The sequence below is a fragment of the Ranitomeya variabilis genome, chromosome 6 (assembly GCF_051348905.1).
Source record: "Ranitomeya variabilis isolate aRanVar5 chromosome 6, aRanVar5.hap1, whole genome shotgun sequence".
In the NCBI taxonomy this organism is placed as follows: Eukaryota; Metazoa; Chordata; class Amphibia; order Anura; family Dendrobatidae; genus Ranitomeya; species Ranitomeya variabilis.
This window is the reverse complement of record NC_135237.1, coordinates 213,678,887-213,700,916: the sequence shown is the minus strand read 5'-3', so window position 1 is coordinate 213,700,916 and position 22,030 is coordinate 213,678,887. Positions and strand designations below refer to the sequence as shown.

The window sequence follows — 22,030 nt, the reverse complement described above, 5'->3', positions numbered from 1 at the left end:
GAAAAAATCTCTTTAAATTTTCTTAGTCAGTGTGTACGAGCTGAGTGTGACCGGAGCGTAAATGCGAACGGAAGTAAGTGTGCGACTTATGATTCTGTGACTTTGGATTCAGGGAGTTTTCAGAGGAAGGAATTACTGAATTGCTGTTTGCATTTTATTAATACTCTACATTTCTTTTTACTTAACTTTTCTTTCTGGTGCAATCCCCATTGGGAAATGAGCTTCATAATTGACAATGCCATCCAGTGTACATCTTGCCGCATGTATGCAATCCTTGAACAGCCGGTTGAGGGTGCATACTACTGTGTGAGATGTGAGCACGTTGTGCATTTGGAAGCCCAGGTTCTGGATCTAAATGTGCAGCTGGCAACACTAAGATCCATAGATAATATGGAAAGGAGTCTTCTGCTCATTGAACAGACGCTCAATGGGATAGATGTGGGGGGAGGATGGTACTATGGAGCTGCAGGAAAGTGAGGCAGCTAGCTGGGTGACAGTTAGAAGGCCGGGTAGAGGGAAGAGTGCCAGGGAGGCTAGTCCTGATTTGGCACACCCCTATCAATAAGTTTGCTAAGTTGGCAGATGAGGGGGGTGTCAGTGCAGGGGTAGCACTGCTGCAGCCAGGCATGTCCTCTGAAAGCCGGAGGCGTGTCTGCTCCAGTAAGGGAGAAATAGGAGAGCAGGGCAGGCCAGACAGTTGCTGGTAGTGGGGGACTCAATTATTAGGGGAACAGGGCAATCTGTAACAGACAGGGATCGTCAAGCAATGTGCTGTAATAATTATAAGGGAAAACTCAGGAGACTCTTTGCGTGGAACAAGACAACTACAGGACACATTTTTGTAAGTGGTAAAGTCTATATTATCACACGGTGATTCAAACAGGTGCAGAGAGAAACTCAAGTCCACAACACTTTGTGCAAATAATAAACGCAGCTTAGCAGTCTATAGGAAACTTCAGAGAAAAATGCAATCAAGCCGAAAGTCAATGAAGCACAATTATTCTTGAGATACAATAACAAATTGTATTGTGGTACCGTGTTAGCCAGAAAAATCAATGTGAATACTTTTCTGCCCAATGATGACAGAAGTATTCTAGGAGTGATACCTTTATTGGCTAACCAGAAAATATGTTTGCAAGCTTTCAGAGCACAGTGGCTCCTTCTTCAGGCAAGATTACAAATAGATTAATAAGAGACAAGCACAACATTTAAAGAATAATACAGGAGCACATTTGTTAGGGGGTGGGAAGTGTGATGAGTCCATAGATAAGCCATGGTAATCCAATTAAGGAATCTGCTTGTCAGAAGTGTCCTCTCATCACCATCAGTGACTGGCACATTCCCCTGTAACAATAAAAAATGCAAAACGTGTACCCACATATTACCAACAGATATAGTCCGTGTACCAAACACAAATCAGGACTATAAGGTCACGGGCTCCTTTTCTTGTACATCCTCCAACGTGGTGTACATGATACAATGTACGAGGTGCCCTGGAAGTATCTATATTGGGGAAACTGCAAAGACTACAAACTAGGATGAATTTACACAGGCACACAATCAGGAATGAAATGGACACACCGGTGGGAAAACATTTCTCTGGACCTGGACACAGTATGACAGATTTAAAAGTCTTAATACTAAAAGGTAATTTTAAGGACCACAGGGAAAGAAAAATTTGGGAATACAAACTAATGAATATGTTTAATTCGTTGACACTAGGACTCAATTTAACACCTGGATTTATGAGTCACTACATGGATACAATTCACACCTCCACCAGAAGGACTCCAGATAACTAAGAACATTTTTCCCACTGCCCCTCCATTTGTAAAGGTACCATCACACTAAACGATGTCGCTAGCGATCCGTGACGTTGCAGCGTCCTGGATAGCGATATCGTTGAGTTTGACACGCAGCAGCGATCAGGATCCTGCTGTGATATCGCTGGTCGTTGATTAAAGTTCAGAACTTTATTTGGTCGTCAGATCGCCGTGTATCGTTGTCTTTGACAGCAAAAGCAACGATACCAGCGATGTTTTACAATGGTAACCAGGGTAAATATCGGGTTACTAAGCGCAGGGCCGCGCTTAGTAACCCGATGTTTACCCTGGTTACCAGTGTAAAATGTAAAAAAACAAACAGTACATACTCACCTTCGCGTCCCCCGCCGTCCGCTTCCTTCCTGCACTGACTGCCGGCCAGAAAGTGAAAGTGAAAGCACAGCGGTGACATCACCGCTCTGCTGTTAGGGCCGGCACTCAGTCAGTGCAGGAAGCGGACGCCGGGGGACGCGAAGGTGAGTATGTACTGTTTGTTTTTTTACATTTTACGCTGGTAACCAGGGTAAACATCGGGTTACTAAGCGCGGCCCTGCGCTTAGCAACCCGATGTTTACCCTGGTTACCCAGGGACCTCGGCATCGTTGGTCGCTGGAGAGCTGTCTGTGTGACAGCTCTCCAGCGACCAAACAGCGACGCTGCAGCGATCGGCATTGTTGTCTGTATCGCTGCAGTGTCGCTTAGTGTGACGGTACCTTAAGAAAATGCCTAATTGGATTACCATGGCTTATCTATAGACTCATCACACTTCCCACCCCCTAACAAATGTCCTCCTGTATTATTCTTTAAGGGTATGTGCACACGTCAGGATTTCTTGCAGAAATTTCCTGAAGAAAACCGGAAATTTTCTGCAAGAAATCCGCATTTTTTTTTTTGCGTTTTTTTCCCGTTTTTTTCGCGGGTTTTTTTAGCATTTTGCAAGCGTAATTAGCTTGCAGAATGCTAAAGTTTTTCAAGCGATCTGTAGCATCGCTTGGAAAACTGACTGACAGGTTGGTCACACTTGTCAAACATAGTGTTTGACAAGTGTGACCAACTTTTTACTATAGATGCTGCTTATGCAGCATCTATAGTAAAAGATAGAATGTTTAAAAATAATAAATAAAAAAATGGTTATACTCACCCTCTGCAGACAGCCGATATCCTCAGCGGCGTCCGTTCCTATAGATGGTGTGGTTCAGGACCTTCGATGACGTCGTGGTCACGTGAGCGGTCACATGACCGGTCTCGCGACCAATCACAAGACAGCGACGTCATCGCAGGTCCTGAACCACACCATCTTTAGGAACCGAAGCGGCAGCATGCAGTGGTGAGAGGCGGGAACACTCCTGGGGCCATCAAAGGTGAGTATATGACTATTTTTTATTTTAATTCTTTTTTTTTTGACCAATTATATGGTGCCCAGTCCGTGGAGGAGAGTCTCCTCTCCTCCACCCTGGGTACCAACCGCATATAATCTGCTTACTTCCCGCATGGTGTGCACAGCCCCGTGCGGGAAGTAAGCAGATCAATGCACTCCTAGGTGTGCGGAATCCCCGCAATTCCGCATTTTTAATGAACATGTTGCTTTTTTTTCCGCGATGCGATTTTTTCGCGGAAAAAAAATGCAACATTTGCACAAAAAATGCGGAATACACTGTAAATAGGAGGCATATGTTAGCGGTTTTTTCGCGTTTTTATCACGTTTTTATCACGTTTTTATAGCGAAAAATCGCGAAAAAAAGGCGAAAAATACTGAACGTGTGCACATGGCCTTAATGTTGTGCTTGTCTCATTAATCTATTTTTAATCTTGCCTGGAGAAGGAGCCACTGTGCTCTGAAAGCTTGCAAACATATTATTTTCTGGTTAGCCAATAAAGATATCACTCCTAGAATACTTCTGTCATCATTGGGCAGAAAAGTATTCACATTGAGTTATTCTTGAGGAAACTTGACACGAATAAATCCTTGTCTTAGTGCAAACACAGATAGATATGCTTATAAGGCAGTTCAAATCATATCTTTAGCACAACCAGGGAGGCCTGGTTAATAGTCTCAGGTTATTGCAGAGCAGCACAGCTTACATGTCCAGCAAATGCAGATGAAGTAAACACAAGCAGCAGATGAAGGAGGATTACTGGAAACTTGTGTATGCAGCAGGAACTCGGAGCAGAGTAGCAGGATCACCACACAGGTTCACAGGAGCAGGTGTATAGCCAGGGAGTAATCAGAGATCAGGAGATGGATGCAAGGCAGAATACTCTAGCACAGACTGAAGTCTGGGGTGGAGTTTTATAGCAGGAAGACACAGTGCACATGAGACCAAAGACGCCATCTTGGAAAAGGGCAGTAATGCACAAAAGGTAATAAAAATGTTCAGAGTCCTGACATGTGCTTCCTAGCTGGCGCTCGAGTCCGACACTTCCCTGCTCAAGTTGTTAGATTACTGGGAGGGGCTGGTGAGGACCCAGCGGTCATGGTGCATATTGGCACAAGTTAGAGGTAGATAGAAGGTCCTTAAAAACAATTTCAGGGAATTAGGCTGCAAGCTTAAAGCAAGGACCTCCAAGGTGGCATTCTCTGAAATACTGCCTGTACCACGTGCCACGCCAGAGAGGCAACGGGAAATTAGGGAGATAAATAAGTGGTTCAGGAATTGCAGGTGTTGGAAGGGGGGGTTTGGGTTCTTGGAGAACTGGGTCGATTTCTCAGTTGGCTACAGGTTCTACGCTAGGGACGGGCTGCACCTCAATAGGGAGGGTGCAGCTGTGCTGGGGGAGAAAATGGCTAGAAGGTTGGAGGAGTGTTTAAACCAGGGATTGGGGGAGGGTATTAATTTTATAGGAAGGGAAGATAGTGCAGATAGTGACCTGGGCACAAATAAAGAAATTGGTGGTGGCATGGGGGGTGGGGTTAGAACAGTTAATAATTTAAGAAAAAATAGAGGTACAGAGAGATACATAGATACATAAAGTGCATGTATACTAATGCCAGAAGCCTCACCGGCAATATGGAGGAATTAGAATTAATTTTGTTGGAACATAATTATGACATGGTGGGGGGATATCTGAGACATGGCTGGATGAGAGCCATGACTGGGCTGTTAATTTACAGGGCTATAGTCTGTTCAGAAATTACCGTATAAATAAGCAAGGGGGGTGTGTTTATATGTAAAATCATCCTTAAAACCCATCCTGCGTGATATGTGTGAATCTAATGAAAATGTAGAGTCCCTGTGGGTGCAGATAAGGGAAGGGGGAAAAATAATAAATTACTGATAGGGGTCTGTTATAAGTCTCCAAAAATAATGGAAGCAACAGAGAATATACTCATAAAGAAAATAGATAAAGCAGAGGCTCAAAGAGAAGTCATTATTATGGGGACTTCAACTTCCTTGAAATACATTGGGGAACAGAAACCTGCAGTTCCAGCAAAGGTTATTGTTTTTTGACAACTATGAGAGACAATTACCTCTCACAACTGGTTCAGGACCCAACAAGAAGGGGGGCACTGCTAGACCGCATCTCAAATATAAAGGTTGGGGTCACTTGGGTAATAGTGATCACAAAATAATAAGATTTCATGTATCCTAAGATGTGTAGTAGAGGGAGGGGTTTCAAGGACACTAAGCTTCAGGAAGGCACATTTCCGACAGTTGAGAGATGATCTTAGTGCAATAAACTGGGACGATATCCTGAGACATGAAAGTACACAAAGAAAATGGGAGACGTTTATTTGCATTCTGAATAGGACCTGTGCACAATATATACCCTATGGGAATAAACATACTAGAAATAGGAGGAATCCACTATGGTAAATAGAGATGTAAGGGGCGCAGTAAGTGACAAAAAGAAAGCATTTAGAGAATTAAAGCAAGTAGGTAGTGATGAGGCATTAAATAAATACAGAAAATTAAATACATTCTGTAAAAAGCAAATCAAGGCAGCAAAGATTAAGACAGAGAGACTCATTGCCAGAGAAAGTAAAAATAATCCCAAAATATTCTTTAACTCCATAAATAGTAAGAAACTAAAAAATGATAGTGTTGGTCCCCTTAAAAATAGTCTGGGTGAAATGGTGGATGAGGAAAAATTCAATATGCTAAATGACTTTTTTCATCAGTATTTACACACATAAAATCCTATAATGGACAACATAACATGCTTGTCATCTGCTGCTTATCATCCTGCAACATTTCCTTTAATGGTATATAACAGTGCCTGCTGAATGATTGCTAAATTCATTTGTTGAATTGTATTCAATACTCACTGCTGTAAATCCATGGTGGGGGTCGTTCTAGATCTTATCTGGTGCAAGGTGTTACAGCATATGGATGTAGCAAGGCCCAGTGCCTTTGATTATCTAACCTCCCCTGGTGTGCTAGCCAATTGCTAATTTATCCCAAATCAGCTCCCACAATCCCTTTCACCTGATCCTCTACTTAAGGTACCTTCACACTAAGCGACGCTGCAGCGATATCGACAACGATGCCGATCGCTGCAGCGTCGCTGTTTGGTCGCTGGAGAGCTGTCACACAGACAGCTCTCCAGCGACCAACGATGCCGAAGTCCCCGGTAACCAGGGTAAACATCGGGTTGCTAAGCGCAGGGCCGCGCTTAGTAACCCGATGTTTACCCTGGTTACCAGTGTAAATGTAAAAAAAGAAACACTACATACTTACATTCGCGTCCCCCGGCGTCCGCTTCCCTGCACTGTGTGAGCGCCGGCCCTAACAGCAGAGCGGTGACGTCACCGCTGTGCTTTGCTTTCCGGCCGGCACTGACACACTCAGTGCAGGAAGCTCTGAGCAGCAGCGCGGACGCCGGGGGACGTGACACACATCAGAGGGTGAGTATGTACTGTTTTTTTTTTTTTACTTTTACAATGGTAACCAGGGTAAACATCGGGTTACTAAGCGCGGCCCTGCGCTTAGTAACCCGATATTTACCCTGGTTACCATTGTAAAACATCGCTGGCATCATTGCTTTTGCTGTCAAACACGACGATACACGGCGATCTGACGACCAAATAAGGTTCTGAACTTTCAGCAACGACCAGCGATATCACAGCAGGATCCAGATCGCTGCTGCGTGTCAAACACAACGATATCGCTATCCAGGACGCTGCAACGTCACGGATCGCTATCGTTATCGTTGTAAAGTCGCTTAGTGTGAAGGTACCTTTAGTCCTATAAATTTCGTAGCAACCTAAGGGGTGCACGCATGTGGGGTCTTGCACTCCTCTCCCTGCAGGAAAAGTTTCACTGCAGCTAAAGTATCGTGGCTTGCAGTTATTTCAACGGCAGTTAGTCACGGCAGGAGTCAAGACCCCACTCTATGTATCTGTCTCTTTTGAGTATGTCTGCTGAGTAAGCACTTCTTATTACTTGGATCTAGCTTTTCTATTAACGCATCTTACTCCTTCACCATGTTTACATACTGTATGCCCTTACAGTGTTTGCTCCACTAATCCTCACTCTCCTTCGCTATCCCCAAACCCCAGCACCCTCTAACCAAATAATCGTCTCCCCTTCCCTCTTTCCTCCCCACTTGACCTCCTCTGCTGGCCTGCTTCTCAACCTCAAATTTGTCCTAATAAAACTTAAAACAAGCCAGCCACTCTCCTCCTCCCGCCTGCTCTACCTTTCTCTGCTTCTCCTCACTGCTGGCGACATATCTCCCAATCCTGGACCTCCGCAGCTCATACCTCCCATTACTACCGCCTCCTACCGCTCCCTATCTAACATGAACTACCGTAATCTTTCCAACATAAAACCTGTGCCCTTGATGCCCACCACCCTGCTCCCTCTCTCTGGAGCACTTCTGGAATGCCTGCTCAATCTGCAAAAAGCTTCATGTGATTCATGACCTTTTTCTCTCACAAGCTTGTCTTCCTCGGCATAACAGAAACATGGATAATACCCTCTGACACCGCCTCCCCTGCTACGCTGTGTTACGGTGGCCTCCATTTCACCCACACCCCTCACCCCGGCAACAGAGATGGTGGAAGAGTGGGTCTTCTCCTTTCTTCTAACTGCACCTTTAACCCAATCCTACCTCTACCCTCCCTTCTCCTCTCTTTTGAAGTCCACTCTGTCCGCATCTACTCTCCCTCCAACCTCCATGTGGCCATCATATACCGACACCTGGGGCCGGCCACTGCCTTTATTGGCCAATTCTCTACCTGGCTTCTTCACTTTCTTTCCACTGACATTCCCACTATCATCATGGGTGACTTCAACATCCCCACTGATACCCTTCTGTCAACAGCCTCCAAACTCCTGTCCCTTACTTCATCTTTTGGACTTGCTCAGTGGTCCTCCTCAGCCACCAACACAGACGGACATACATTAGACCTGGTCTTCACCCGTCTCTGCTCTCTATCTAACTTCACCACTTCCCCTCTCCCTCTATCCGTCCATCATCTACTCACTTTCTCATCCCTGTCCTCCTCACCTATCACCCATGTCCAGCAACATGCGCACCTCCGCAGAAAACTTGCACACCTAGACACCCACATGCTCTGACTCTATTCTACCACTGGTTTCCATATCCTCACTCCATGACACAGTGCTACTGCTTTCTACAATGCCACTCTCGCATCAGCTATTGACGAGGTCGCCCCTCTCTTTCATGGCAGAGTGCTTGTGCATGCCCTCATCTTCCACCTCGACTACTGCAACATCCTTTTCTGTGGCCACCCTACTAACACCCTTGCACCTCTCCAATCCATCCTTAACTCTGCTGCCCGACTAATTCATCTCTCTCCTCGCTACTCCTCCTCTTCTCCCCTCTGCAAATCTCTTCACTGGCTCCCTTTCCCTCAGCGTATCCAGTTCAAATTACTTATACTGACCTACAAAGCCATCCATAACCTGTCTCCTCCATATATCTCTGAACTAATCTCCCGATATCTTCCCTCACATAATCTCTGGTCCTCCCAAGACCACCTCCTCTCCTCCACACTTAATAGCTTCTCACCCAACCGCCTCCAAGACTTCTCCCAAATATCCCCCATCCTCTTGCATGCTTTGCCCCAACACGTCCGACTATCAACCACATTCGGATCCTTCAGACGGAAAAAAACAAAAACAGGCAGACCTGTCTAAATGGGCCTCAATACAATTGCACTGTCAGGGTGCAGCGGACCCAAGTAAAATGGCAACTGCACAGGTGCAATACCAAATGAAACAGCTTCAATCAGGGATTGGCCGTGTGGTACACCAATGCAAAAAAAATATACTCTGTATGTGGCAATGTTCACACAAGGAATGCAGAGCATCTGGTTCTCAGCCTATTAATGACGTGCTATGGTGGGCTGCCCAGTGCTAACTATGATGCAAAATATGATGCATCATAGTTAGCACTGGGCAGCCCGCCATAGCGCGTCATTAATAGGCTGAGAACCAGATGCTCTGCATTCCTTGTGTGAACATTGCCAGGTACAGAGTGTATTTTTTTTGCATTGGTGCACCACACGGCCAATCCCTGATTGAAGGCTGGCTGTTTCATTTGGTATTGCACCTGTGCAGTTGCCATTTTACTTGGGTCTGCTGCACCCTGGCAGTGCAATTGTATTGAGGCCCATTTAGACAGGTAAGCATCTCTGCCTGTTTTTGTTTTTTTTCTTGAATATTGGAGGATTTTTTCCTCTTTTTGTGGTTTTCATGTAAGATCCTTCAGACAGAACCTGAAACCTCACCTCTTCAGGAATAACAAAAATTCCTCATTAAATGTCACCTGCTTAAACCAGCAGGAAGTACGGTGGCATCTAAAAATCACTAAAGTTGACAAATCCCCTGGCCTGGATGGGATACACCCCCAAGTACTACATGAATTAAGTACAGTCAATGATAGACCATTATTTTTAATCTTAAAAGACTCTATAACCAGGTCTGTACCACAGGACTGGCGTATAACAGATGTGGTGCCAATATTCAAAAAGGGGACAAAAACTGAACTAGGTAATTATAGGCCAGTAAGCTTAACCTCTACTGTGGGTAAAATCCTGGAGGGTATTCTAAGATGCTATGCTGGAGTATCTGAAGAGGAATAATCTTATGATCCAATATCAACATGAGTTACGAGGGACAGTTCCTGCCAAACTAATCTGATAAGCTTCTATGAAAAGTTAAGTTCCGGACTGGACCAAGGAAACTCAGTGGACGTGGTGTATATGGACTTTTCAAAAGCTTTTGATACGGTGCCACACCAAAGGTTGATACATAAAATGAGATCAATGGGAATAGGGGAAATGTGTAAGTGGGTTAAGAGCTGGCTCAGGGATAGGAAGCAAAGGGTGGTTATTAATGGAACACACTCGGACTGGGTCACAGTTAACAGTGGGGTAGCACAGGCGTCAGTATTAGGCCCGCTTCTTTTTATCGTATTTATTAATGACTTTGTAGGAGGCATACAGAGTAGAATTTAAATTTTTGCAGATGACACTAAACTGTGCAGGGTAATCAATACAGAGGAGGACAATTTTATATTACAGGAGGATTTATGTAGACTAGAAGCTTGGGCTGATAAATGGTAAATGAGCTTTAATGGGGATAAATGTAAGGTCATGCACTTGGACAGAAGAAATACGATGTAGAATTATGTGCTTAATTGTAAAGCACTGGGCAAAACCGTCACTGAAAAAGACCTGGGAGTATGGGTGGATTACAAACTCACATTTAGTGGCCAGTCTCAGGCAGCTGCTGCAAAGGCAAATAAAATAATGGGATGCATTAAAAGAGGCATAGATGCTCATGAGGAGAACATAATTTTACCTCTATACAAGTCACTAGTGCGACCACACTTAGAATACTGTGCACAGTTCTGGTCTCCGGTGTATAAGAAAGATATAGCTGAACTAGAGCGGGTGCAGAGAAGAGCGACCAAGGTTTAGAGGACTGGGGGGGGTCTGCAATATCAAGATAGGTTATTACACTTGGGGTTATTTACGGTAGTTTGGTAAAACAAAGGCTAAGGGGTGATCTTATTACAATGTATAAATACATGAGGGGACAGTACAGTACAAAGACCTTTCTAATTAACTTTTTACTCGTAGACCTGAGACTGAGACAAAGGGGCATCCTCAACGTCTGGAGGAAAGAAGGTTTAATCATAATAACAGACGCGGATTCTTTACTGTAAGAGCAGCGAGACTATGGAACTCTCTGCCGTATGATGTTGTAATGAGTGATTCATAACTAAAATTTAAGAACAGACTGGATGCCTTTCTTGAAAATTATAATGTTACATGTTAGTTACACTAGATTCCTTGATAGGGCTTTGATCCAGGGAACTAGTCTGATTGCGGTATGTGGAGTCGGGAAGGAATTTTTTCCCCAATGTGAGGCTTACTGTTTTTTACATAGGTTTTTTTTTCCTTCCTCTGGATCGACATATTAGGGCATGTTAGGTTAGGACATGGGTTGAACTAGATGGACTTAGCCTTCCTTCAACCTTAAAAATATGTTAATACGTTGATGGGCTCTGGTTTTAAAATTGTATCTCTTTTGTGAGTTTCCGATATACACTGTGTGCAGAATTATTAGGCAAGTTGTGTTTTAGAGGATTATTTTATTATTGATCAACAACTATGTTCTCAATCAACCCAAAAGACTCATAAATATCAAAGCTTAATATTTTTGGAAGTTGGAGTGGGTTTTTTTTTAGATTTGGCTATCTTAGGAGGATATCTGTTTCTGCAGGTAACTATTACTGCACAGAATTATTAGGCAACTTAATAAAAACCAAATATATTCCCATCTCACTTGTTTATTTTCACCAGGTAAACCAATATAACTGCACAAAATTTAGAAATAAACATTTCTGACAAGCAAAAACAAAACCCCCAAAAATTAGTGACCGATATAGCCACCTTTCTTTATGATGACACTCAACAACAGCCTTCCATCCATAGATTGTCAGTTGCTTGATCTGTTTATGATCAATATTGTGTGCAGCAGCCACCACAGCCTCCCAGACACTGTTCCGATCTCACATTTTATGAGGGACCACAGGTTCTCTATGGGGTTCAGATCAGGTGGACAAGGGGGCCATGTCATTATTTTTTCTTCTTTGAGACCTTTACTGGCCAGCCATGCTGTGGAGTAGTTGGAGGCATGTGATAGAGCATTGTCCTGCAAGAAAATCATGTTTTTCTTGAACGACACCAACTTCTTCCTGTACCACTGCTTGAAGAAGTTGTCTTCCAGAAACTGGCAGTAGGTCTGAGAGATGAGCTTCACTCCATCTTCAACCCGAAAAGGTCCTACAAGTTCATCTGTGGTGATACCAGCCCATACCAGTACCCCACCTCCACCTTGCTGGCGTCTGAGTCGGAGTGGAGCTCTCTGCCCTTTACTGATCCAGCCTCTGGCCCATCCATCTGGCCCATCAAGAGCACACCTTGTACTTTTTGTTACTCCAGTAATGTTGCAGCTCTGAAATATGGCAAAACTGGTGGCAAATTGCATCTTGGCCGCTTCACGCTTGATTTTCCTCAATTCATGGGCAGTTATTTTGCGCATTTTTTGGCCAACGCTCTTCTTGCGACCATGTTGGCTGTTTGCCATGAAACGCTTGATTGTTGGGTGATCACGCTTCAAAGGTTTGGCAATTTCAAGACTGCTGCATCCCTCTGCAAGACATCTCACAATTTTGGACTTTTCGGAGCCCGTCAAATCTCTCTTCTCACCCATTTTGCCAAAGGAAAGGAAGTTGCTTAATAATTAAGCACACCTTACATAGGGTTTGGTGTCATTAGACAACACCCCTCCTCATTTCAGAGATGCACATCACCTGATTTACTTAATTGGTAGTTGGCTCTCAAGCCTGAACAGCTTGAAGTAGGACAACACGTATAAAAAGTATCATGTGATCAAAATACAACTTGCCTAATAATTCTTCACACAGTGTATAAGGGCTCCCAAAGTCACTTCAAAACTGAACAGGTCCCTAAAAAAAAAAAAAAAAAAAAGTTTTGTAAATTTCCTTGGAAAAAAATGAAAAATGACTGCTACATTTTTAAACCTAAAATGCTGACAAAATAAACATTTCCCTCATGTCTGCTTTACATCAGCACCATTTGTAAAATGTTATTTCATCATGTTTTTCTGTGGTATGACTATCTGGATTAAAGGGATAATCATTAAAAATGGTGATTTTTTTTGGGGGGGGTCAAATTTGTGATGTTTAGAAATAAACGCAAAGCATATCGACCTAAATTTACCATTATCATAAAGTATGATGTGTCGCAGAAAAAAACAATCTCAAAATCAGTGGGATAAGTTAAAGCTTTCCAGAGTTATTACAACAAAAAGTAACACGTGTCAAATTTTTTTAAAAATGTGCCCGGTGACTAAGGGGTTAAAGTGTCAGACAACCCCTTTAATGTTAACTGAGCATGCAGGGAAAGCGTTTTTGAAGTGAAATGTTTGTTGTACGTGCGGTCAGGGTTTTTTTTCTGACTGACAGCACACTAAGTCTACGTTCACATTTGCGGTCTGCGCCGCAGCGTCGCCGCATGCGTCATGCGCCCCTATATTTAACATGGGGGCGCATGGACATGCGTCGCACTTGCGTTTTGCGCCGCATGCGTCCCTGCGGCGCCCGCGTCCGGGCGCAGAGGACGCAGCAAGTTGCATTTTTGCTGCGTCCAAAATCAATCAAAAAAAGGACGCATGCGGCGCAAAACGCAGCGTTGTGCATGCGTTTTGCTGCGTTTTTGTTTGCGTTGTGCGTTGCGGCGCCAACGCTGCGGCACACAACGCAAATGTGAACGTAGCCTAACACATTATATTTCATGAGGCTATTTGTCTATTTTTTTATGTTGATCAATGGGATGCATAAAAAGCAAGACGTGTCCTATTTTGATCTCTATTGTGGGCAGGATTCAGGTCAGTGAAAAAAGCGAATAGCACGCTGATGCCTAGTTGCATCCTAGCGTTCTCTTATTTTCACTGATTGCTGAGAAAAACTGAAACACTGACTAAAAACTGATTTAAAATCTGATCCAGCACACTGATGAAAAAACTGGCTTTCTTTGTCTTGCAGTTGAGAAAATTACTGACTAATGAATTTTCTGTTGTTTACTATAACACCACTTTACACAATACATATAATTGTAAAGTTGCTGTTGTGTATATCAGTCTTTTTGGATTTTTATAATCTGCTCTAAAACACCCTTTGATTGGGGTAGAGTTATACTTTTATTCAAATAGCATTGCATTTCTTAAAATGTTGTAATTTTTGTTGACCATGAACATTTAAACAAAAGTTTTGTCTTCTTGTCTCTTTTAGCTGCCAATCATTATGGTGGTTGCATTTTCCATGTGCATTATCTGTCTACTCATGGCCGGTAAGTTATCTATACTGTATGTATTTACAGAATTAAGATATAATGTGAAATTCCACAACAGAAAACTGATCAAAGATAACCAGTTAGGAACTTTCTTAAACATGCTTCAAATATTTGGGGGCAGATTTATGAAACTGTGTAAAAGGAAACGTGTTTTTTTTTTACCTGTTGAAAGCAATTACAGCACAGCTTTCGTTACTAGAATACTGAAAGCGGAGCTGTGATTAGTTTTTATGGGCCATAAAAATTTGTAGGTGACATTTTCATAAAGTTGCTTTTAAAGCTGACAATGTCAATAATGCAAGGGTGGGCACTTAATTTTCCCGAGGCGCGACATGAGAGACTGTCACTGTAGTGGAGGCCGAACCAGTAGGCTGAAATTAATGCTGCTCAATATTAATATATAACTATTTTGTACTAATAAGAACAAGTTACACGGCACTCTATAAATTTGTGAGTAGAGGTGCTCAAGTAAAGTTTCCAGCCACTTAAATCAAATGTATCAAAAAGCTTGGCACTCAATAATGCTTGTAGAAAATAGTCATTTATTATACATCTGGACAGACAGATCAGTGGTAGCTCGAAACGAGCTACCGCTGATCTGTCTGTCCAGATGTATAATAAATTTATTTTCTACAAGCATTATTGAGTGCCAAGCTTTTTGATATATTTTGTACTAATATTAATTGTATCACTTAATTTTTATTGCTGCATAAAAAGATAAGGAGGATTCAGTGAATGTTATTGAAAGTCATCTAAAAATATGAACTCCTGGGATTAGTGGTTTTAATAATCTCTACAATTTCTGCTGTTAGTCGGGCTTCAACTTCTGATCGTTCCGACGCACAGGCAATTTCCTTCTGATCATCATAACTTGTAGGTAGGCTCAGAAATATATGGACAGTGACAGAATCTTTGTGATTTGGGCTCTGCATGCCACTATTTTTTATTAAAAATAAAATAACAGGTGCAATTGAAGTGTAGAGTTTCAGGTTTAATTAAAGGGGTTGAACAAAATTACAGTGGGGAAAAAGTATTTAGTCAGCCACCAATTGTGCAAGTTCTCCCACTTAAAAAGATGAGAGAGGCCTGTAATTGACATCATAGGTAGACCACAACTATGAGAGTCAAAATGAGAAAACAAATCCACATAATCACCTTGTCTGATTTGGCAAGATTTATTTTGCAAATTATGGTGGAAAATAAGTATTTAGTCATTGGCAAAAGTTCATCTCAATATTTTGTTATATATCTTTTTTTGGCAATGAGGCGTCAAACATTTTCTGTAAGGCTTCATGAGATTGGCACACACTGTGGTATGTTGGCCCATTCCTCCATGCAGATTTCCTCTAGAGCAGTGATGTTTTGGGCCTGTCGCTGGGCAACACAGACTTTCAACTCCCTCCAAAGGTTTTCTATGGGGTTGAGATCTGTAGACTCTATGCCACTCCAGGAACTTCATATGCTTCTTACAAAGCCACTCCTTCATTGCCCTGGCGGGGTGCTTGGGGATCATTATCATGCTGAAAGACCCATCCACATTTCATCTTCAGTGCCCTTGCTGATTAGAGGAGGTTTGCACTCAAAATCTCATGATACATAGCCCCACTCATTCTTTCATGTACACGGATCAGTTGTCCTGGTCCCTTTGCAGAGAAACAGTCCCAAAGCATGATGTTGCCACCCCATGCTTCACAGTAGGTATGGTGTTCTTTAGATGCAACTCTGCATTCTTTCTCCTCCAAACACGACAAGTTTTGTTTCTACCAAACAGTTCTACTTTGGTTTCATCAGGCCAATATGACATTCTCCCAGTACTATTCTGGATAATCCAAATGCTCTCTAGCAAACTTCAGACTGGCCCAGACATGTACTGGCTTAAGCAGGGGGACATGTCTGGGACTGCAGGATCTGAGTCGCTGGCGGCGTAGTGTGTTACTGATGGTAGCCTTTGTTACGATGGTCACAGCTCTATGCAGGTCATTCACTAGGTCCCCCGTGTGCTTCTGGGATTTTTGCTCACTGTTCTTGTGATCATTTTGACCCCATGGGGTGAGATCTTGCATGGAGCCCCAGATTGAGGGAGATTCAGTGGTCTTGTATGTCTTCTACTTTCTTACTATTGCTCCCACAGTTGATTTCATCACACCATGCTGCTTGCCTATTGCAGATTCAGTCTTCCCAGACTGGTGTAGGGCTACAATTTTTGTTTCTGGTGTCCTTCTACAGCTCTTTGGTCTTCACCATAGTACTTTGGAGTGTGACTGTTTGAGGTTGTGGACAGGTGTCTTTTATACTGATAACAAGTTCAAACAAGTGCCGTTACTACAGGTAATGAGTGGAGGACAGAGGAGCCTCTTAAAGAATAAGTTACAGGTCTGTGAGAGCCATAAATCTTGCATGTTTTTAGATGACCAAACACTTATTTTCCACCATAATTTGCATAATAAATCTTGCCAAATCAGACAAGGTGATTTTCTGGATTTGTTTTCTCATTTTGAGTCTCATACTTGTGGTCTACGTATGATATCAATTACAGGCCTCTCTCATATTTTTAAGTGGAAGAACTTTCACAATTGGTGGCTGACTAAATAATTTTTTTCCCCACTGTATCCTGTGAAACATTTAGAATAACAACCATTTTCCTACAAAGACTCCTCATTTCAGGGGCTCAAAGGTAATAGGACAAACTAACTTTACCATAAATAAAATCCTCATTTTTAATTCTTTATAGTGAATCCTGTGCAGGCAATAACTGCCTGAAGTCTGGAAGCCATGGATGTCACCAAATGCTGGGTTTCCTCCATTGTGATACTTTGCCAGACCTTTACTGTAGCGGACTTAAGTTGTTGCCTCCAGTTGTTGCTCGTTTGTGGGTCTTTCTGCCTTAATGTGCAATGCATGTTAGATGGTGTTGAGATCTGGTTACTGACTTGGCCATTGCAGAATACTCCTTCTTTTACCTTAAAAAAAAAAAAAAAACACTATGTTTTGGATCATTATCGATCTATACTGTGAAGCTCTGTCCAATCAACTGTCCTGCATTTGATTGAATATGAGCAGAAAGTATCACCCTGTACACTTTAGAATTCATCAAGCTGCTTGTCTTCAGTCACATCATCAATAAACACCATTGACCCAGTGCCATTGGAAGCCATACATGCTGACACCATCCATGAGGATGTGGTATGACTTGGATCATGAGCTGTTCCAAGCTTTCTTTGTTTCCCATTTTTTGGTACAGATTGATCTTTATTTCATCTTTCCAAAGAATGCTTTTTCAGAACTGCTTCTGGATTCTTTAGATGTTTGTTGGAGAAGTCTAATCTGGCCTTTCTATTTTTAAGGCTGATTAATTGTTTGCACCTTGTAATGAACCCTCTATATTTCCTTTCATGAAGTCTTTTCTTAGATACTGAAACACCTACTTCCTGGAGAGTGTTCTTCACTTTGGTGGATGTTGTGAAATGGTTTTTCTTTGCCATGTGGAATGGATTCTTCTATCATACACCGTTGTTGTCTTCCATAGATGTCCGGGACTTTTTTAATTAGCAAGCTCACCATTGCACTCTATTGTTTTGCAACATATAAGAAACTTTTAATTTGACCACTCCTAACATTTCTGCTATCTCTCCACATGTAGGTTCACATGAACAGGTTCCAAATGCAAAAGCCACACTTGGTATCAGCTCCAGACCTTTTACCTGCTTAATTGATGATGGATTAATGGGGAGGAGCCCATTAAAGTGTTTTTTAGATAAATTGTCCAATTACCTTTGATCCCTTTAAAAAGAGGCAGCTACATATTAAAGAGCTGTAATTCTTAAACCCTTACTTCAATTAGAATGTGAATACTATCAAATTAAAGCTGAGGGTCTCCACTTTAAACCCATGACTGTACATTGAATATGTTGTGGTAAGCCGCTAAAGTGTCAAAACCTGTCACTGTCCAAATATTTCTGAGCATAACTGTTTATCGATCATGACGTTCTTATTCACAAGCACTCATGATGGATAAATGCCATATAGTAACAAGGTGTTAAATATTTTTTTCTGTGTATGAATAGTGTGTACTGATGTAGTATATTTGTTTCTTAAAGGTGACACTTGGACCGAGACCCTTGCCTATGTACTGTTCTGGGGTACTGCTAGCATTGGAACAGCCACTATTATCCTCTACAATGGCAAAGACTTTGTTGATGCTCCAAAACTAGTGCAAAAGGAGAAGATGGACTGAATTTGTATTTGTTCAAAGCTTCTTGGCAGTGATTGTACCACAAGCCATAATTGGAGTCTTTACTAATCTGCTTTGAAACACATTGTTGATCTTCCTAATGTTGACTTGGATTTGAAACCATCATTAGCAATGAATCTTTACGCCATGCGCATGAAGATGCAGCGGTATTATACTACTTCACCTGGAGCACAACATACTCTTAAATAATGTTCTGCTTTTCAATGTGCATTTTCCATTGATATGCAGCTTATTTTCAACTATTCCACCGTTGCAAAAGAGACCTAATCTTTGAGCATTTTAAAGTCAATAGTTATCAATAAAGATTTTCATTTTGAGTTCCTTGCCTTACAATTGTCTCTAAATCAGTTCTTTTTTTAAATTTTATATTGAATAGTAACAAGATGACAAGCATAAATACATTCTTTCTTGAGCATTTCTCTATTTAATTTTCTTCATTTGTATGCCTTAATTTATACTAATAAAATGTTTAAATTTAGACTTATTACTAGAATATAAATGTTTGCTCTAGGGAATTTGAAATGCTAAAAATTGAGTAAATCTGCTGGAACGGCAGAAAATCACAATGTAAAATAGAAGGGAGAGCTACCAGAGGTAACTACAGTTGTAATAAGCCTAATTGTTTTGTGCTGTATATAAGCTTGCATTGTAATATTTTACACTGTATGGTTGCAGCTTCAATTAGTCTTTTAATAGTCATTATGATTGAATTATTAGTAGTGATGAGCGAGCACTAATATGCTTGGGTGCTCGTTGCTCGGGTCGAGCAGATTGGACTACTCGGGTACTCAGCCAGAACAACGAGCCCAATGTGTCACGGGGAGACTAGGTGAGCAAGAGCTAATAACCCGGGCCCCTGCAATTTCCCTCAGACTAGGGAAATCCTGACTGACCCTCTACCTAGAGTTTACACTGATGGTGTGCATGTCTAGGCCTCGACCCTCACCCTGTCTCCTGTTTCAACCCTAGGCTGACACCAACCGCACACCACCCAGTGAAGAGGTAATACACCAATACCCACAGTTAGCACAGACAAGGATAAAGGAAAATATACACCACGACGCAGTCACTCAGGAATACACTATAAATGTGCAGGGCAAAATAAATACAAATATAGGAAGGAGTAAATAAGACTAAGGAAAATACACCACCAGCAACGAATCTCCAACAACCAGCTCTCCACTCCGGACCGAGATAACAACGCACAAGACAGAAGCTATAATCGGCGACGTCCAATGATCCGGAGAACTATTTAAAGGCCATGGGCATGGCCCAGCTTCCAATCCGAGGATCAGGTAAATTAACCCTGGAACAGCTGGACAAAACCTAGCCGACGCCAATGAGCAAATAGTGGTCAAAAGCGGAAGTACCGCTGTCTGTCGAACGACCTGGTCTGAACAGCGTCCGACATGACAGTACCCCGCCTTCTACAAGGGACCCCAGGGCCCTCACGGCTTATAGGACCCGGCTTGTCTGGATGGCGATGATGAAAAAACCTGACCAGCTGATCTGCATGAATATCCGAGGCTGGTACCCAGGACCTCTCCTCAGGCCCATAACCACGCCAGTGTACCAAGTACTGTAAAGTACGACGCACTACATGAGTCAACCACCTTGGAGACTTCAAACTCCAAATTACCATCCACCAAGACTGGAGGTGGCATAGGCGCCGCGTCCACAGAACCCACCACCTTCTTTAGAAGAGACCTGTGGAACACGTTGTGTATCTTATAAACTGTAGGGAGCTCCAATCGGTACGCTACTGGGTTAATGACGGCGGTGACCCTAAATGGACCAATAAACCATGGACCCAATTTAAGGGATGGTATTTTGAGTCTTATGTTTTTTGTGCATAACCACACCCAGACATCCACACTCGGGTCCGGACCTGGCACACGCCTACTGTCAGCCACACGTTTGTACCTAGCACCCACACTCAACAGGCGCTGTTTAACTCTCCTCCAGACTGATGATAATAGTGCTCCTAACTGATCCTCCTCCGGAACGCCGGAAGAGCCCCTCTGACTCAAGGTACAAAATTGAGGATGTAGCCCATAAACACAAAAAAACGGAGACTCCCCAGACGACTCCTGGCGGTGATTATTGATGGCAAACTCAGCCAAAGGAAGAAAGGTAGACCACTCCTCCTGGTTATCAGAGACAAAGCAGCGTAAGTACTGTTCCAAATTTTGGTTCATACGCTCAGTCTGACCATTTGACTGAGGATGGAACGCCGAAGAATGAGACAAATTGATCCCCAGCCGTGAGCAAAATGCCCTCCGAAATTTTGCCACAAACTGAGTACCCCTATCAGACACGATGTCAGACGGAACCCCATGAAGTCTGACCACCTCCGGCTTAAATACCTGAGCCAGAGTCTTAGCGTTAGGCAATGAAGGCAAAGGAACAAAGTGCGACATTTTTGAAAACCGATCAACAATCACCAAGATGACCGTGTTCCCAGCTGATGAGGGCAAATCAGTGATGAAATCCATGGAGATTTCCGTCCATGGCTTACTAGGTACTTCAAGAGGAAGTAGTGTGCCAACAGGATGGGAGCGGGGCGTCTTAGCCCTAGCGCTCGTGGTACAAGCTGACACGTATGAGACCACATCCTGTCGGATCTTGGGCCACCAAAACCGACGTGACACCAACTCCAAGGTACCTCTAACCCCTGGGTGGCCAGCCAGGACAGCATCATGATGCTCCGCCAAAACCTTTAGTCGGAGATGAAGCGGTACAAAAGATTTGTTGATGGGAAGCTCAGATGGTACCTCCTCCTGAGCCTCGGCAATCTCAGCCTCAACCTCGGTAGTGAGAGCCGAAACCACAACACCCTTTTGGAGGATGGGTACTGGATCCTCCCGAGGTTCACCCCCCAGAAAACAGCTGGACAGAGCATCCGCCTTAGTGTTTTTAGACCCCGGTCTGTAAGTGCCTGGGGGACAGACGCTTGGCTGACTCCAAATACAGCAGATTCTTATGATCGGTAATAACAGTAACCTGATGTACCGACCCCTCCAAGAAGTGTCGCCATTCCTCAAAGGCCAACTTGATTGCCAACAACTCCCTGTTGCCGATATCGTAGTTACGTTCGGCGGACGACAGTTTCTTGGAGAAATAGGCGCACGGACGCAAACCACTCAAAGATGAGCCTTGAGATAGTACCGCCCCCACACCAACTTCAGACGCATCTACTTCCACAACAAAGGGTTTTGATACGTCTGGCTGCACAAGAATGGGGGCTGAAACAAAACTGTTCTTAAGAAATTCAAATGCGCGCACAGCAGCCTCAGGCCAAACGGAGAAATTGGTGCCCTTTTTAGTCATGTTAGTTAGCGGTTTAGCAATGATGGAAAAATCCTTGATAAATTTCCTATAGTAGTTAGAAAACCCAAGGAACCGCTGAAGTGCTTTCAGGTTATCAGGACGTTCCCAATGCAGCACCGCTTGCACCTTAGCGGCGTCCATTTTAAAGCCAGAAGCAGACACAATATAACCAAAGAAAGGCAACGCTTGAACAGAAAATACACATTTCTCAAGTTTAGCATACAGCTTATTCTCTCTGAGAAGCTATAACACCTGCCTGACATGATCTAA

General features: G+C 43.0%; 1 protein-coding gene across 5 annotated transcripts in view; it reads left to right on the top strand.

The window, feature by feature from the left end:
• Window positions 1-18,763, top strand: part of SACM1L (SAC1 like phosphatidylinositide phosphatase) — a 573,015-nt gene extending 554,252 nt beyond the window's left edge. For all 5 annotated transcript variants that reach the window (XM_077269423.1, XM_077269421.1, XM_077269419.1 and 2 more), the window contains 2 exons: window positions 14,118-14,175; window positions 18,276-18,763. In XM_077269423.1, the coding sequence (XP_077125538.1) occupies window positions 14,118-14,175; window positions 18,276-18,412 (195 nt within the window). In that variant the 3' untranslated portion in view covers window positions 18,413-18,763. The remainder of the gene's footprint in view (window positions 1-14,117; window positions 14,176-18,275) is intronic.
• Window positions 18,764-22,030: the final 3,267 nt, after the last annotated feature.